General features: G+C 29.3%; 2 protein-coding genes across 2 annotated transcripts; both read right to left on the reverse strand.

The window, feature by feature from the left end:
• Nucleotides 1-5,887: 5,887 nt before the first annotated feature.
• On the reverse strand, nt 5,888-6,764 carry LOC108323471 (18 kDa seed maturation protein). Its single transcript, XM_017555943.2, has 2 exons — nt 6,487-6,764; nt 5,888-6,359 (listed from the first exon to the last, which is right to left on the reverse strand). Exons 1-2 carry the CDS (start codon nt 6,592-6,594, stop codon nt 6,135-6,137), a joined length of 333 nt encoding a protein of 110 aa, XP_017411432.1. The 5' UTR covers nt 6,595-6,764; the 3' UTR covers nt 5,888-6,134.
• Nucleotides 6,765-11,517: 4,753 nt separating this feature from the next.
• LOC108323470 (18 kDa seed maturation protein) lies at nt 11,518-12,506 on the reverse strand. Its single transcript, XM_017555942.2, has 2 exons — nt 12,259-12,506; nt 11,518-12,134 (listed from the first exon to the last, which is right to left on the reverse strand). Exons 1-2 carry the CDS (start codon nt 12,364-12,366, stop codon nt 11,754-11,756), a joined length of 489 nt encoding a protein of 162 aa, XP_017411431.1. The 5' UTR covers nt 12,367-12,506; the 3' UTR covers nt 11,518-11,753.
• Nucleotides 12,507-18,855: the final 6,349 nt, after the last annotated feature.

Consider the following 18,855-nt stretch of genomic DNA (forward strand, 5'->3'; position numbering starts at 1 on the left):
ATACCAATAAAAATCTCTTTCAACTCTCATTCAACTTTCATCCTTATATAAATTTAATATTTAATTCAGTCAGAATAGTCTCATAAAATAAAGTTATAGATTAACTTTGTTTCACACATTAATATATAAAGTAATAGATTAACTTTCATCCAACATTAATATATTTCACACAACATCCAAATAATAAACATCAAATAAAGTTATAGATTAACTTTTCCTTTAAAAACAGGAAATCTTGGTTCATCAACTATACATAAATTGTTAAGAAATACCAGTTTTAAATATTTATTTTTTTCCTTCAAATAAAATAAAATCATTCTTTTCATATTTTAATTGTGAATAGAATACTACTTATAATTTTATTTTAAAAAGTTTATTAATTTTTTTTAACATATATTTTATATATATTGTTATGTTTTCTATAAATTTACGAATTTAATTTTGTTGTTTTTTATTTTTATAATTTATAATGTTATATTTGTTTATTTATTTAAATAACTTTGATTATTGAATTTTATATTATATTTGGTTTTTAATATATATTTATATACCCATGACAAATTTAAATTTTTTAATATTTCGTATATTTTAATAATATTCTATTTTTATTTACTAAGTTTATATTATATTTAGTTAAGACTTAATACCCTATTTTGTCCTCAGTTTCGTTCGAAAATGTCAAATTAGTCCATCTTTTAAAAAAATGCGTCAATTACGTCCGCACTTAATAAAATTTGCATCAATGAAATCTCATCCGTTAAATCCGTACAAATGGCGTTAATTAAAGAAAGAGAAAAATAATTAACGCCGTTTGTACGGATTTAACGGAAGGGATTTCATTGATGCAAATTTTATTAAGTGAGGACGTAATTGACGCATTTTTTAAAAGATGGACTAATTTGACATTTTCGAACGAAACTGGGGACAAAATAGGGTATTAAGCCTTTAGTTAATTATATATTGTTTGAAATATTAAAAAATTGAAATATTGTATTATTTGTTATTTTTTTATATAAGTATTATATATATATATATATATATATATATATATATATATATATATTAATATATTTGGTTGACAAATATGGCTAGAACTAGATGCGCATCTATTCACTGTGGTGAGAGTTCATCAGAGGGTGAAAAGAGAAGACCCATCAACTTGTAGAACATGCACAAAAGAAGCTAATGTTGATGTTGTTAAGAAATAGTTGATTACTAAAGAGCAGAAGGAGTATGTTGAGCAAGAGTACGTTAAGTAGGAGGATGTTGCTCAATTCGAGCTCATACTCTCTTAGCTTTCCAAACATCATAGCTATTGACATTGAAGACAGATTTGCGACTCAGAAATAGTCATCACCTTTGCATGACACATTATGTTCAAAAGCTTTAAAATTTTAACATTCAACTCATTAATATCAAATGTTTTACCTAAACCAGAAAGGTGGTTGACAACGTGAGTGAAACGCTTCTGCACATCAACGATGGTTTTCCTTTGTTGCATCTTGAACATATCATATTCATGTATCAGGGTATTCTTCCTAACATGCTTCACATCGCTGGTTCCTTCATGAGTTACTTGAAGAACTTTCCACATCTCATGAGTCGTCTTGCACATTGAAATCCTATAAAACTCATCTAAAACCAAAGCATAGGATATTATGTTATAAGCTCTTTTATCAAATTGAGCTATTCTGTTTTTTTCAACAATCCATTGCAAATATGATTTTTCTTCCTCTATACCAATCACATTGGTAATAGGAACTATAAGACTATTCACAACTGCTTCCTAGATACCCCTATCAATAGACCCCAAAAATATTTGCATTCTGACTTTCTAAAATGCATAATTATCACTTTAAACAAATTTTTGCTTTTAAAAATTTCTTTGATAAAACTGAAAACTTGCATTGTTTAAAAGAAAATAAGTAAAGTAGAGAAGGGAAGAGAAAAGATTACACGAGCAATTTTTATACTGGTTCGAATAAAAAGATTGTACATCTAGTTGTTAATCTCTCTAAAAGAGAGATTAACTTTTTCACTAAATGTAAAACCAGTTTGCAATAGAATAACAAGGATAAGATTAGAAAACACATCTCTTAACAGATAAGAGATGACCAACACCTTCTTTTGACCCACAAAAGAATGAACAACTTGATTCTGCTTGGTAGAAGAGCACCAAAAACTTAGACACACTAAGTAACAACATTTACTTCTTCAAGCACATAACCAACAAGCTTTCTTAAACACTTAGAGTTTTTCAAACTATTCTCTATGTTCTGCAATAGTTTAAGTAACCCCTAAAGAACTATGAAACACATTATTTATAACCCAAGGTTCGAGCTAGTTCAGAAGCTTAACAGATAACTCCAAACTGTTTGTGATAATCGATTATCTCAGGTTATTATAAAAAAACTTTCTCTATGATGATCGATTATCCCAAGTGATTATTAATTATCTGCAAACCTTAGTAATTCATGCTTTCAGAGATAATTGATTATCCCAAGTGATAATCGATTATTTACGAATCAAAGCATTTTCATATGTTTTCTATGATAATCAATTATTCAAAGTGATAATTGATTATAGTCGTGAACATTCTAAACTATAAAAAAATAGATGTAAGACTACTTTAAATTACATTCAAAAGTTTAAAGCTATTACAATTAAATTTACAATAAAAAACTTTAACATAATTCTTCCAAACATGTAAATTGTTCTTCAATTCTTTGAGTGTATCATCATCAAAATATTTCAAAGCTTCAATCCATTTTATTGGTAACAAATGTGTGTTTAGATAGTTTGGTTATGAGCAGATGATACCACAACCGCCAAAGAGTGTCCCACAAGCAGACGTTGTGACCATTGATGGGTGTTGGCTACGCTTTGTAGAGTATGCTATAACCCATGTCGTTGAAGTCGATTCTCCAACTACTTGTGTTGCAGGATACCTACTGTGGTTTAGGATACCTATGGTTTAGGAGTATCCTTACCTTATTCTTGTCTCCGATAATGATCGACTGAGTCTTGCCCTGCGACTACTTTAACAATTCCAAATAAGGTCTCGATCCCATTTTTTCATAGGTTGCCCCCTCTAATTCTTATTTGTTGGTATATAATCAAACTAATTGCTTTTGTCTTAAATGATACTTATGATAATTTATTGATCATACATGATCTTTTTAATCGATTAACTCGATGAACCAGCTCTAGTGCAATTGTTAAATTGAAAGACAATATTTCAACCCGAAAAGGGGTGAATTGATTTGAAAACACTTTTTAAAGTTTTAAAAAATTTTCAGGTGTATAGGCTGTTTTCAAAGAACCTTTACACTTCAAAGATTTAACATATAAAATGCAAGAATAAGAAAAAACACGAGACAAAATTTATACTGGTTCGACTCTTTAAGAGTCTACGTCCGGTCTTCTCCAAAAGGAATTCACTAACACCAAATGTCAAAAATTACATAATACAATATCCACTCAATAAACTCTCACTCTCTCAAACACATCAAAACACAAACTAGAAAAGGAGACTACACACCTTTAAGAGCTTTGCCTGGATAGCTAAGACTAAACTAATACAAAAAAATACACAAAAAAAATGCACCATAAGTGCAGGTGTTACAAAAAAGACAAATACAGATCCTTGCTTGATCTTTCACTTACTCTTTAAACCTTAGAACCCTTGAAATTTTTCAATAATTCTAAAAATGTTTCCAGACAACTTAATATTCTTGATTCACACTTTGATAACTTTCAAAATATTTTCGTGTCTATAAAAAAAAATAAAACATAAATGTATATATATAGCACAAAATTAATAATTTTAATCAATTATATTATTTACTTAAAGAACAAATTATCTGGTATATTTTAGACTATTTTAATTAATTAAATTAATTTCCTAATCAATTAAACTTTGTACACAGTTTTAATTAATTAAATATTTTACTTAATGAGAAAAACCCATATTTTTATAGTACTTGACACTTAGCTCAGTTTTAATCATTCCACAACAATGAACTTATTTTATAACAAGTCACATAGAGTATCTTAGTGTTACAATCTATTTGTCCAAGAAAGCAAGAAAGAGCATTCATTTTCATAATCAATAAAGAACATTTACCATCATCAAAAACATCATAAAAAACATAACATTTTGAGTTTACTTGTTTTTCAAATATATATATATATATATATATATATATATATATATATATATATATATATATATATATATATATATATATATAATGTTAAATTAGTTTAATTTATGAGTATATTCTATTCAATTTTTTATTTCTTTAGTTAAAGAGGATTTAAATACTTAAATTATTCTCTTATGTTTTCATTTCATTTTATATTTGATTACCTGTCATCTTATTTATCATTAGTGTCGTCTTTGTAGTGTATGTATAACAATTTTTGTTTTAAAAATATTTTTATTATGATTTTACGTTTTTGTTTACCTTTTTACGAAAAATTAGAAGATTCGAATCAAAAAGTTCAAATTAAAAAAATAAAACAAAGATTCTTGTTTAAGCGAGAGGCATATAATTTGCACGTTATCTTTTGCACTATGTTGTCGAGACCCTTTGAGAGCGAATTAAAAAAAAAATCAACTCAAATTATTATAAATATAGGATTAGACACACAAGCCTTGAAATCATCTTAACTAAACACACAAATTAGAATATGCTTACTAGTTCTTTATTTTGGTGTAAAATCATAAGTAACTAAATACACTGTTGATAAAGGTTGATGTACCCTATTCATATATTTATCTTTTCTTACCCAAAATTAGTTTTTTATTCGACTAATTGTTTTAACGTTTGTTCCTAATGCTTCTTTACCTAATCACGTTTTGACAATATTAATTGCAGTTAAAAGTTGTGGTACAATTTATAGTTGAAAACAAATATGAACTATTACGTTACTTGTAATAGTTGTAGCATTTTTCCTTAATGTTAATGAGCTAACTGTCAAGCAATCCATGAATCAAATTAAAATAAATTTAGCCGTACCGTTGAATTATTTGCATAATTAAATTTATGTACCTAAAGAATATATATAATTAAATTAAATGAAAAAAATAGTAAAATCAATCTTCATAACTTTTTTTATCATCTCATTCGACAATTGTTTTATTGTCTCATTCTCAAAATTTTGTTTTGTTATTCTTAAATTAAGTAAGTTTAGTAATATTTCCTCTCTTATTATTAAAACTAAAAAAATTCTTATTTAATTCTTTATTCTCTTAAATTCTCTATTCTGTAAATTGGATTATGCTTTTCTTATTTAAGTAATTATATAACAAATTTATGTGAATTTGATGCTACCTTTAGTTCGTTTAGTATAGTTTCAACAAATTAATACGTTCGACAGAGTCATTATAGAATCATTATAGATAAGAGTCATTATAGACGTAGAATGTATGAAGATAATATAGATATTAGGAAGTCTATTTGATTTAATTTGCAATAGTTTTATGCAAAATATAGTGTGGTCACAAATGGCGGTTTATTGTTAAAAATTATACGAAAGTTTGTAATTGAGTAGAAATGTACCACTGAAAGAACTAAACACTTCATAACTACACCATAAACAGAATCTATCCAAATATTTCCTGTAGTTGATTAATTCATGATTTGAGAATAAAAAAATAATAAAATAGAACTCATGGATTATTGTAATATTTACCTTTACAATCATAATATTTGATAAAAAAAATTAAAATATGGAAAAGGAATAGTTGATGACTTCATATCTTCATTCTGAAGAAACTTTGTATTTGTTTACTCGTTAGATAAACAACATTGGTAATTTATATATGCCTTTTATTTTCTTCATTATTTGATTTTTCATTTTCAAAATATAATAATCCTCATAACACAATACCATGATATTGTTTATTTATTGAAACGGAAATGATACATAACGATACAGTACAGTGAAAACACTTTTACAGTGGTATCCAGTAACAACATCCCATCCACTCTCCATAACAAAAATGGAGAGAAAAGGGACAAACAAGAAAAAACAAAGAAAAAAAAGCATGAACACAAAACAACAACACCGTTTTTATTAAACCATTGCTAATAACTTTTGATGATATATAGTATAATCATCATTATTTAACTGTAAGTACCTCCAGTCCCATGGTGGAATCCCTTGGGATGACCATGCACCCCGGTGGTGGAGTAGGTGGGCCCCTGTTTCACCGCCGAGTTATGCTCACTCGCCACAGCGTTATGTTCACGCGCCGCCTGCTTGTCCAGCTCAGCCTGGTCGACCTTAGCTTCCTTCTTCTCGGTTGCTAATTCCTTTTTCAACGGATCACGTGATGTCATTCTTTCTGCCTGGTTATAGCACAAGCACAACGATAATTAAGTAGGTGAGAAATGATGAATATTTTATGAAAAATATGATAGTAAGTATTTAACATAATGGTGCTATGCAATGATTGAAAAAAAATGGTTGATATACCTTCTCTTGGACAGTGGCCTTGGTCTTCTCCATGCCAGCTTTGGCAGAAGCACCAACGTTTGAAGCCTTTTCCTTCATGGATTCTCCTGTTGTCTTTCCTCCCTGCATTTTTAACTATTGCTTCTATTATTTTCTTTCTTTCTTTCTTTCTCAGATTAGGTTTTCTTCAGCTCACTGTATCAGACTCAAACATCCCACACCGAATAAATAGATTTAGGTGCTACCATATCTTTCCACACCAGCACATGCACTAGTACGCGTGGCAAGTTTCTCAGCCTAGTTTGGTTCTTCTTCTTACACGTAATTGCCGCGTGTTAATTACCTACGACCTTCAACACTGATGGGGATTCAAATAATGTTAAGGACGCGTGGCTCTATCTTTTTTATAATCTGTAACGAAATTTGATTTTATCTATAGATAATCTCAGTTTTATTTTTATATTTTCTGTCTTCAAATAATTTCGATTTCTCTTAATTTATTTTGAAAAATATCCATTATTTCTATTGTTTAATTTTTATTAAACTTATTATTATTATATTATTGTTTTGCAAAATAATATAATGTGTTTTCATTAAATATAAATATGAGTTAATTTATAAAGTTAATTAATAAGATGAAGGAACATTCACTTATATATAATAATTAATAATTTACAAACTTTTAATACACATCTCTCTGGTATCACATACGCATATCAAACTAGATAATAATAAGTAATTTGATATATAACAATTCAATAACTTCACCTAATATGTTATAGAAGAAGAGTACAAGAAGTAAGACAGGAAGGGAGGTTTCTAATCCTTTTGCTATTGTTTTGTTTATCATTTCGTTATGTTTAGTTTTTGTAGTTGGTTTGGTTGACTTGATTTAAGTTGATATGTTAACTTGTCTTCTAAGTCTTCTTCAATGACTTCAGGTTAGTTCGATAACTTGATAGGTCGACTTTATTTAATAGCCTTAAGTACACCCAATATTTTGACAACCTAGTTTCATAAAGTCTAATAGTTCGATTATAGAAATTCGACAACCTGACAACACCATATTCCATCATAAATAAACTTTTCTTAACGAATTATCGACAATCAATTAATCTGTCGATAATACCATTATTGGTAATCATACGAATGTTGACATTCGGTAATTAACGAAGGAAAAGTCGTCAGTATTATTAGAAAAGTAACCCCTATATCTCAAATCAAGAGGGGTGAATTGGATTTCAAAAGCTTTTTAAATTTTTAAAGAATATTTAATCTTGAATCAAAGTCAAAGATGTTTGAATAAATCAGGCAAAGAAATGTAAAAGAAAGATTAAAACACATAAATATTTATATTGGTTCAGTTCCTACAAAAGGCCTACATCCAGTTTTTTCTCAACAACTTTAGTGTGAAGGTAATTCACTAATCAAGGTTTGAATTCAAGAATACAATGATACACCCCATTGATATCCTCATCACACTCAAATCCAATACAAGAGAGGATTCCACTCACTCTTTAACCTGGCCTACCCACATAGGTATCAAATCAAACACAATGTATAAGAACCTGAAGTAATTACACTCAATAGTGTAGATAGATCATAACAAGTGAGCTCCTTTGAGTTTTGATAGATTTCTTGTTTTCTCATTCACCAATGTAGCTTGAAATCTTCTAGAATTCTTTTTGAATATGTCTATATCAAATTCAGAGAAACTTAGAGAAAATGTCAGTATATTGTCAATAAAAAAATGTAATGAGTCAAGTCTCTAATATGATTTAAATAGAAAATTATATTCTGTCACAGTTCGATTAGATTAATATTGTAATCGATTATGCTTTTTGTTTCTGTTTTAATCAATTACGTCACTTATATAATCGATTAAAATGACAATTATGTCTTATACTCCTTCTTTTAACTAACTTAACTGATTAGGTTGTTAGCATAATAAATTAGACCGTTATTTCTGTTTTTAATCAATTATATTACATTATTTTAATCAATTATATAACTAATGTAATTGATTAAAATGACATTATTTCTTGTTTCTCTTCTCTAACATAGACTACCTGCATAATATATTATATTTAACTTTTTGTTTTATGTAATGATCTTAACAGATAGTTTTGTCTTAATTTTTACTTTCTAATAGATTATATTACTTTCGATTAATAATATCATAACTATAAGAATTATTTAGGCTTATTTCAATGTTATTTAGGCTTATTTCAATTCATCTACTTATGATATACATTTAACAAACATGTTTAATGTTTTAAACATTTATTTAAAATTATGTTTAATGTTTTAAACATTATGTTTAATGTTTTAAACATTTATTTAAAATTATGTTTAATGTTTTAAACATTTATTTAAAATTATGTTGTTAGAACATTTTCTACTCATTATCAACCACTCATCCTTAAAAAAACCAAAATGTTTGGAATCTTTTCAACAATTCCTTTACTTTTTTTTTTTAACTATGACTAGGGCTGGGCATAATTAACTTAACTGCACTAAACTATAGATTATCTATACTATATTAAACTATAAAAACTAAACTATTTTTACTGATAACTAAATTATACCATGTTGTGGTTCAATTTTAAAAAACTGAACCTTTATAGTTACAGTGCAGTTAACTACATAAACTATCTCTTATGTTTATCTCTTTTAAACGGAATGAAAAATTGACATTCTCAGAGAGAATGTGAGCAAAAGAATAGTAAGGAGAGGAATGTGGTTTGGAAGTAGAAGTGCCGTGGGAATTGGCTTGTTTAACGGTTTATATACAAGTTAACAGTACTTGTTTATAGGTGGCACTGGAAAGTGAAGCTGAATCAGAGAATCAATGACGGAGAGATAGGTCACGGGTGCTTCTACTGACATGTAATGACAAAGCACGGTAGAAGTTAAATATAAAATTATTTTAATAAATTACATGTAAAAATTATATTCTGCATATAATAATATTTTATATGATCTGTATATATAATCTAAAAATAAATGTTCTTTTTCAAGTCTCTTAAAAAATTAACTATTATTATAATAATTATTAAAATAAAATGATATTATTAAATTTATACTAAAATAATTATCTATTTTAAAAAAAACTAAATTTTATTATATTGTAATTATATTTCAAAAACTGATAATTACTTTTATAACTTAATAAAATTAACTATAATTGTAAAAATAAAAAGATAAAAGTACTTATGTAAATAATTATAAAATATAATATTATATATATATGAGAATTCAGAAAAAGGTGAGAAGAGAAGAAAGATGAGAGTTTTTATATTAAACTAGATAATTGTCAAAATAAAAATATTTTGAATAACGCAAAACAGAGATAAACAGAAATATATTTTAGAGATTAAATTTTTAATCTATATAAAATAATATATAAACTAATTTATATTATTAAATTAAACTATATTTAATATGAGAATCAAATTTTAGATATTTTATATTTTTAAATTAATAATAAAAAGTAATGATAAATAATTATAGTTATTAATTTAATTTTAATAATATGATAAAATAGTACCAATAATATTTCATTAATTTTTTTAAATTTTTTATTATAATTATTTACTAATTCTAATTATATAGATTTATAATTTAATTTTTTTAAATGCTGTGATGTTATTGAATATTAATTTATTTGTTTGTAATTATTAAAAAAAATCAAATTGAACTAATTTTTTTAACTCTATCTATGATTAGCCATTGACAGTTGTACTAGTGCAAAACTACATTTATTTATTAGAAAAAGGTGCATTAACTATTGTTTTGTAGTTAATAGAAAAAGGTGCATTAACTATTGTTTTGTAGTTAACTGAACTAAAAAGTAGTTTAGTTCAGTTTTTTTAACTATTTTTTAGTGCAGTTTAGTTTTTTTAAACTATTTTATAATTAATTGTAATAAATTTATAGTGCTAGTGCAGTTTGCCCACCCTAACTATGACCAATAAACTTTCATCAATTATCCAAAAATAACAAAACAATTAAGTATGAGAAACTTTCATCAATTATCCTTTTTGAGCATTAGAAAAAATAACAAAACAATTAAGTATGACAAAGTCGATAAAATCCCAATCGTGGTTAGGGTAAGGTGTAGTGAACAACATAGGGAGATTAGGATGGAGAAATTCTGAATATTGAAGAAAAGTTTTTGCCAAACTGAAATTTAGAGAGAAAAAAATCCTAATTTCTAATTGGTCACAGTGTTTTGATAATTGAGAGAAAAAAAATCCTAATTTCTAATTTCTAATTTCATTCGATGGTCAGTTTTTTGATAATGACTAACCTTATCTTTACTGGTGAATATATCAATCAATAACTTATTTTGTGTCATTATTTGCGGTAAGTAACCGTTTACGATAATTATAATTGGAAAATAACTTTTCCCTATAATGAATGATCTCATTCTCAAGTCTCTCATCCATTTGTTGGATTATTCTTCTTATCATTTTATTATGTCCAGTTATTAACAATCTCATAATATCCTTGTGATAATTTTAATCAAATATAATATTCCTTGTGATAATTTTAATCAAATATAATATTCCTTGTGATAAATTTAATCAATATAATATTCCTTGTGATAATTTCTCCCTTTAACCGATATCAAAATGTTTAGAGAGAGTATGTGAAATCTGATTATATGAGATCAATATCAAATTGTTTTGAGTGTGAGATCAATATCAAATTGTTGAGTGTATGAGATCGACTTATATTTATAAGTGTTTTGTTTTTATTTATAAAGTTAGTCTATTTCTCTTAAACCCGGTTGTAATAAATGTATCAAAAACTCTCAATAACTTTATCTTCATGACTTTGTATTCGTAAGAAGTCTCAATAACTATATCTTATTATTGATTTTGTATTAGGAAAAACTCTCAATAACTTATCTTTAAGTTGGTTTCTTATTAAAGGTCATTTATATGGATCTGATCGATTTCATCCCAACTTAAAATGATGAGTTTAAGTACTGTACGATTTGATTTTTCATTTTCAAATAGATTTTTCAAAATATAATAATCGTCGTAATACACTACACGCATCTTGTTTATTTATTGAAACGGAAGTGATACATAAAGGGACAGTACAGTGAAAGAAAGCAGTTTTACAGTAGCTAGTAACAACACCCCATTCACTCTCCATGACAAAAATGGAGGGAAAAGGGGACAGAAAAAAAAGCAAAGCATGAACAGAAAACAACTACATCGTTTTTATTAAACCGTTGCCAATAACTTATTTGATTATAGTATAATCATCATTATTTAACTGTAAGTACCTCCAGTCCCATACCCATAATCATTCGGGTTTCCACCTGCACGGGTATTACGGGCCGTAGCTGTGCCTCCCAGGCCTCTATTGGTCCCAACGGGATGCGAGCCCACGACTCCTTCAGTCACGTGGCCCGTGGGCTGCCCAGTCCCGTGACCTGGCATCGCCGAGATCTGGTGGAATCCCGTGGGATGACCATGCTCCCCGGTGGTGGAGTAGGTGGCTCCCTGTTTCACCGCCGAGTTATGCTCACTCACCGCAGCGTTATGTTCACGGGCCGCCAGCTTGTCCAGCTCAGCCTGGTTGACCTTAGTTTCCTTCTTCTGGGTTGCTAATTCCTTTTGCAACGGATCACGTGCTGTCATTCTTTCTGCCTGGTTATAGCACAAGCACATTTATAATTAAGTAGGTGACAAAATGATGAATATTTTATGAAAAATATGATAGTAAGTATTAATATAATGGTGCTATGCAAACATAAAGGGTTGATATATATACCTTCTCTTGGAGAGTGGCCTTGGTCTTCTCCATGCCAGCTTTGGCAGAAGCACCAATGTTTGAAGCCTTTTCCTTCATGGATTCTCCTGTATTCTTTCCTCCCTGCATTTTTAACTATTGCTTCTATTATTTTCTTTCTTTCTTTCTTTCTTTCTCAGATTAGGTTTTCTTCAGCTCACTGTATCAGACTCAAACATCGCACACCGAATAAATAGATTTAGGTTCTACCATATCTTTCTCACACCAGCACATGCAGTAGTACGCGTGGCAAGTTTCTCGGCCTAGTTTGGTTCATCTTCTTACACGTAATTGCCGCGTGTCAGTTAGCTACGACCTTCAACACTGATGGGGTTTCCAATGTTAAGGACGCGTGGCTCTATCTTTTTTATAATTTGTAAGGAAATTCCATTTTATCTATAGATCATCTCAGTTTTATTTTTATATTTCCTGTCTTCAAATAATTTCGATTTTTCTTAATTTATTTTGAAAAATATTCATTATTTCTATTGTTTAATTTTCCTGAAACTTATTATAATTATATATATTATTATTTTTAAAAATAATATAATGTGTTTTCATTAAATATAAATATGAGTTAATTTATAAAATTATTTAATAAGATGAAGTGCCATTGACTTGTATATAATAATTAATAATTGATTTTATTTTTATTTATACAAGACTTTGTTGTATATTTTTAGCATCAAAGTTATGTATATCAAACTAGATAATAATGAGTAGTCTGAGTCTAAGTTAGGTCAAACCAAATTATTCCAAGCTCATCTTAAATAAAATTGAGTTAGACCCAACCTAGATTAAGTATTAATGAGTAATGAGCGTACCTTATGTAGAGTCGAGTCAGGCCTACCTTAGGCTAAGCTGAAGCAAGTTCACTTCTAACTAAGTTAGGCTAAGTCTATCCTGAATTGAATCGAGTCCACGTTGCCGATTCAAGTTAGGTCCAACTCTTTAAGTTGAGTCAAATCCACCTCTAATAAAGTAAAGTTATCTTCATGTTAACTGAGTAAAGTCAAATAAGATGAAATCAAGTTTAGTCATAACAATGTTGGGCCAATTCTAAAAGTGCTCACAGCATACCAATTTGATTTTAACTATTTTGTGTTGAATTGAGTTGAACCCAACCACTTTGTGTTGAATTGAGTTGAACCCATCTTTAATAGATTCAAATCCTTATTTAGTCTTTTACAATAAAACTCTCCATAGCTCAAAAGGAATCTCATGTACACATGTGGCCTTATATTTAACTCTAGATTATTTTTGAAACTAACTATTAGAATATTATAACTACATGTATATTCCAATTTAAATGATCCATAATTGCGTGCTTGGATTAAACGACCTTGGATAATCAATGTATTAACTTTAAAGTTAATGAGCTAAGCTCTAAGGTTATCTTTGTTGCCCTACATATATAACTTTATCCACCTGGAACCCACTTCTCTCGGGCAAGTATAATCTGGAAAAGATAAATTAACAAAAAATGGATACAAAGAAATCGAGAAGTACACATTCTCCAGCATCTACTAGCCATGGCAAATTTGGTCTAATTTTTTTACCAATCCAAGCCGATCACAAGTATACTATCATCAAAAGACAAACCAAATGATATGTGGAGAATAAGACTAGTTTATTATTCTCAATCATAATAAATACATTCTTATATCTTCTATTTGTAATAATCTAATTCTCTTAAAAAGGAAATAGGGAAACTAGGAAATCTAGAAAAATAAAATAAAAGATTATGTATCTATTTCCTCTAATTAGAGAGATTCTAAAGATATTATCTCAAATTACAACACTCCCCCTCAAGCTGGATCATACAAGATTATATGAACCAAGCTTGGAATAGACAAAAGCAAACTAGCACCATGAAACTTCAACTTGGACAGCAATGGACGAGAGAGATTTCCATCAAAAAATGGATGATGACTTGCAGTAGCAAACAACAACAAACTACAAGAACAGATGAAGGGCCTCTAGTGGCGAACAACAACAAATTGCAGGGATTGGATTGCCATCAATTGTGGCGAACAACAACAAAACTTCAAGAACATGATTTCCATGGGTAACATATGGGAGAACTTCAAAGGCTAATAGCCACAAACTTGTAGGGACTTAATTGCCCTAACACCAACGAACCTTTAGGGACTTAACTGCCCTAACAACAACGAACCTTCAAGGACTTAACTGTCCTAACCTTTAGAGACTTAACTGCCCTAACAACAACGAGCCTTCAAGGACTTTACTGTCCTGAACAGTAACAAACGGACTTAACTGCCTTGAACAGCAACAAACCTGCAGGAACTGAACTGCCCTGCAGCGGCTAACAACAACAAACCTGTAGGGACTTAACCACCCTACAACGGCTGCAACTTTTCTTCCCCTCACGACTGAACGACATATGCACGTCAATGACAGAACGTGAAGGTAGAAGAATTGGTGAGAACTGATCAGTACTTGGGGACAAATCTAAAACCCCTAACATCGAACGAGCCAAATCAGCGGGCGATCTCATAGAACAACTCTCAGTAAGCTGTTACAACAAGGCATTAGAACAACTCTCAGTGAGCTGTTACAACAAGGCATTGGAAGAAACCAAAAACACCAAAGATTGGGACTTATGATGGCATCAAAAGGCCAAAGACAAGTTGGAGGTCCAAAGTTCTCTATTGGACTACTCCTAAATGGTGATACTTAACACTGTATCACAAGAAGTATGGGCTAAACTCTAGCCCAAGAAGGAAGTTCTCTGAAGGGGCTGAAAAATATTTCCCCTCACGGCAAACAACCGGCAGCGACAAACTGTAGAGGTTACAACAACTAACTGTCGCGATGGCGACTGACTGGGTCAATCGACTGTGGTAGCAGCGGAACGAAGCACTGTTGCTCGAGAAACAGAAACGAATAGAGAGGTAGAGAACCCTTGGAAAGAACTGACGCGATGGCGTGGAAAGATGTCTCCTTGTCAAGAGAGCGGGTCATGAAGTATATCCAGCGATTCAGTACAGTGGCGAGATGATGTCATTAAAGTGACATATCAGAAGGAGCATATTACAGAGATGGAGGTCCGGCGACACACGCGGTGTGATTCCGACACCAGGAGGGTGGCGCGCAACGAACACGCACCTGAGACCAGATGAAGAAAGGTCATGCATGGGGAGGCTTCTAGGAGGTGGATTACCAGGGTTGAGTCGCGCTCCTTGAGGCGCACCCAACCCTTATCTTCGCCGGAGAAAATGACGACGACGACGGCGACTATCAGACTGATTTTTAACTCGTGGCGGCGCGTGAATGAGAAGTAGTCATCAGAACCGGCGTGGTTGGCCTTTGCTCGAAGAGACGATCCAGATCCACTGGTCATCGGTCGAAACTACGACGGTGGCCGGTGGCGGAGAGCGACGGTGCAAAGCGGAATACAGTGAACAAGGATTCTGATTGGAAGTCAATGAAGAGGCCAACTATAGGCATTACGTAAACTACAAGTGCAACTACTTGTCTAAAAGGGAATCTCATTCTGAGACAAATTCTAGAAGTATAGCTTATAGCTAGGTCAGATTCAACTCTCTGGAAGTATAGCTTATAGGTAGGTCAGATTGAACTCTGGACGTAAAGCTTATAGCTAGGTTAGATTCAACTCACTGGAAGTATAGTTTATAGCTAGGTCAGATTAAACTCTGGAAGTATAGCTTATAGCTAGGCCAGATTCTAGAAGCACAATTTTGTGTAGGTGTTATTAGAAGGACAAACATGTTGGTAATGTTGGAGAAAAAGCTAGAAATCTAAGGTAGAACTTGACTTGAGCAATTGGAGCCCATTAAAAACATATGTTAAATAAGAGAATTTTAGGGGGCCGTTGGCAGACAGCAAAGACAGCGGAAGCGGATCAGACAAGCTCTGATACCATATGAAAAATAAGACTGATTTATTATTCTCAATCATAATAAATACATTCTCATATCTTCTATTTGTAATAATCTAATTCTCCTAAAAAAGAAAATAAGGAAACTAGGAAATTTAAGAAAATAAAATAAAAGATTATGTATCTATTTCCTCTTATTAGAAAAATTATAAAGATGTTGTCTCAAATTCATTAAATACATTTTGATACTTTCGTATCCTGAATACTTTGAATTGGCAAAAGTCACTTTGGTGTTGAAATTTTAAGTAGAGAAGATAATATAAACTATCAGGATACTTGGCTACATAAGTGGAATTTCCAAGTAGAGCAAACATGAACATCAAAGGATCGAGACCCTATAAATAGTAAGAAGCAACTATAAAGTCCTGCTGACACTGCTTCATGTGACTAGAAACTAATTTGTTTTACCGCTCTCATAAAAGGGATTTGGTGAAGGGAGAAGAGTTATCTTCCATATTTCCTCCCAAAGTTTTCAGGTGCTAAATGATAAACAAGACCAAATGCATCAAGGACTACAGCTTTAACAGTTAGTGCCTAACCTCAGCATGACCCCTTCTGATGTGTAAAATCTAGAGAAATATTGTCATCCTTCCTTACTCATAAGCAACTAATATGCAGCACTCACCTAACATTGGCTAGCAATAACCAAAAAGTTTCAAATCACAAATAAAAAACATTATATTATAAGAATATGCACAAACTATATTAGAAAAAGTTAGTAGATATCAAAACAGCATGATTAATTTCTAATATGGTAATCAAAGTTGCCATTTGCATTACTTGAAAAAGCTTTCGCGCAAATTGTTGTCGTGGGTTTGAACCCATATATGGTTAATATTTTTACTCAATGGTTGAAACATATTGATAAAACCAAGAAAAATTAATGTTGAAACCTGAACAAAGACTAGAGGGATTTAGATTTCAATTATGGCACTAGTAGTAGAATTAGAATGTTTACCAAACAAAGAATACTCTTCATTGTGGAAAAACTTTGCTTATTCACTTCAAATTAACACAAAAAAAAAAACATGCATAGAGACCAAACCAAAGAGAAAGAAGAAAAATATGAATGAATCTTCAGCATTTTGTTCAGGAAATTCTTTAAAAGAAAAGATAATAAATCATTCCATCAAAAGAAATTTAGAGCTCATAGTGATTAACAACCTGTTGGAATCAGATATCTAAATTTCAAACTAAGAAATTTTAAATAAAATCTAGCATTGAAGTTGACAGCCCAAGATTAAGGGAATCCAATATGTTTCTTTAAGCTGAACCCATCAGGAGATTGAAGTTGACTACGAAAATAGAACATTGTGCATTTTTTATAGATTTTTTTGAGAAAGAGTAATTACTGGAGAGGTATGAGACACGTGTCAATTTTTATCTATCCATGTTCTTCTGACTCTTTAAAATAGAAAGAGTAGAAGACAAGTCCTTCAATTTTGTGTTATAAATAAATGTTACATGCTAGAAAACTGACTATTATATATATATATATATATATATATATATATATATATATATATATATATATATATATATATATATATATATATATATATATATATATATATATAAAAGTTATCTATAAAGAGTGTTTAGAGTTATTTTTGATTGCTTTTAATTAATATTAAGAGCATCCAAAATTAGGTATACTGATTAGTCATATATAATCACAAAAGTACAATAAAATTATAATATTTTTATTTGTATCAAATTTAAAATATATTAGAGTTTAATAAGTTAGTTTGTGTTTTAGATGTAATATATTAAACCAATATTTTAGTTAAAAAAGATTATTTGCAAGAAAAATAAATTTACTGGGTAATTTTATAAAAAAATTCAATTTCTGTAAAAGAATTTTTTTACAAGAAAACTCACATATATTTATTATGGAAAATAATTCACAAAAATGTGCATGTAGGTTAGAAAATATTTCACATAATAAACGTAAATATTTTCTTCTGGAAATTTCCACACAAAAAAAAACATGTAAGTAATAGATGTGTTTTATAGTAGTATACAACTTAAAAGAAAACTCTTACTTAAATTCGGATTTAGTTAGGTAATAACTATTAAGATAGTCTATTTTTTATTTATTTACACAATTAACATGCCCAATTTAGTATAATATATTAAATATTATAAAAAGTACCAATTGACCAAATTTTTACACATGCTATGTTTGTAAGTCATGAAGAGTATTTTGAATTTTTAACTATTACTGGCTGTTTCTGTTTAAGCTCTAACGATAAACACACTTTATTAACGTTATACGTTTTCTAAATAAAGATAATTAGTCTGAATAATTATTAAATACTGTAAAACAATATCCTTACACTATAAAACAATTTTTAATAATTACTTTTGTGTATGTTTATTAGTTTTTTTTTAAATTAAAATATATAATATTATATTGAATATAATATTAATAGAATTATTCAGCTATTTTCTCCTGCATAAGATATGAAAAAAATATTTATATTATAATTTAATATAAAAAGTAAATGTAATTTGATATTGACAATTTATATTTAAAATATTATTAATAAAATTATACTATTCTTTAAATAATGTTATTTTAAGAAATAAAAGTGAAATATATTTTTTAAAATTTAATATTAATAAATGATCAAATAATTAAAAATCATAAGATA

The sequence above is a fragment of the Vigna angularis genome, chromosome 2, assembly GCF_016808095.1.
Source record: "Vigna angularis cultivar LongXiaoDou No.4 chromosome 2, ASM1680809v1, whole genome shotgun sequence".
NCBI lineage: Eukaryota > Viridiplantae > Streptophyta > Magnoliopsida > Fabales > Fabaceae > Vigna > Vigna angularis.

What these genes read in the sequence shown, in the direction of transcription:
- LOC108323471 (XM_017555943.2), bottom strand. Translation starts at nt 6,594, where the DNA reads ATGCAGGGAGGAAAGACAACAGGAGAATCCATGAAGGAAAAGGCTTCA. An exon ending in AGGCCACTGTCCAAGAGAAG is followed by an intron (nt 6,360 to 6,486) that starts GTATATCAACCA and finishes TGCTATAACCAG; the next exon opens with GCAGAAAGAATGACATCACG.
- LOC108323470 (XM_017555942.2), bottom strand. Translation starts at nt 12,366, where the DNA reads ATGCAGGGAGGAAAGAATACAGGAGAATCCATGAAGGAAAAGGCTTCA. An exon ending in AGGCCACTCTCCAAGAGAAG is followed by an intron (nt 12,135 to 12,258) that starts GTATATATATCA and finishes TGCTATAACCAG; the next exon opens with GCAGAAAGAATGACAGCACG.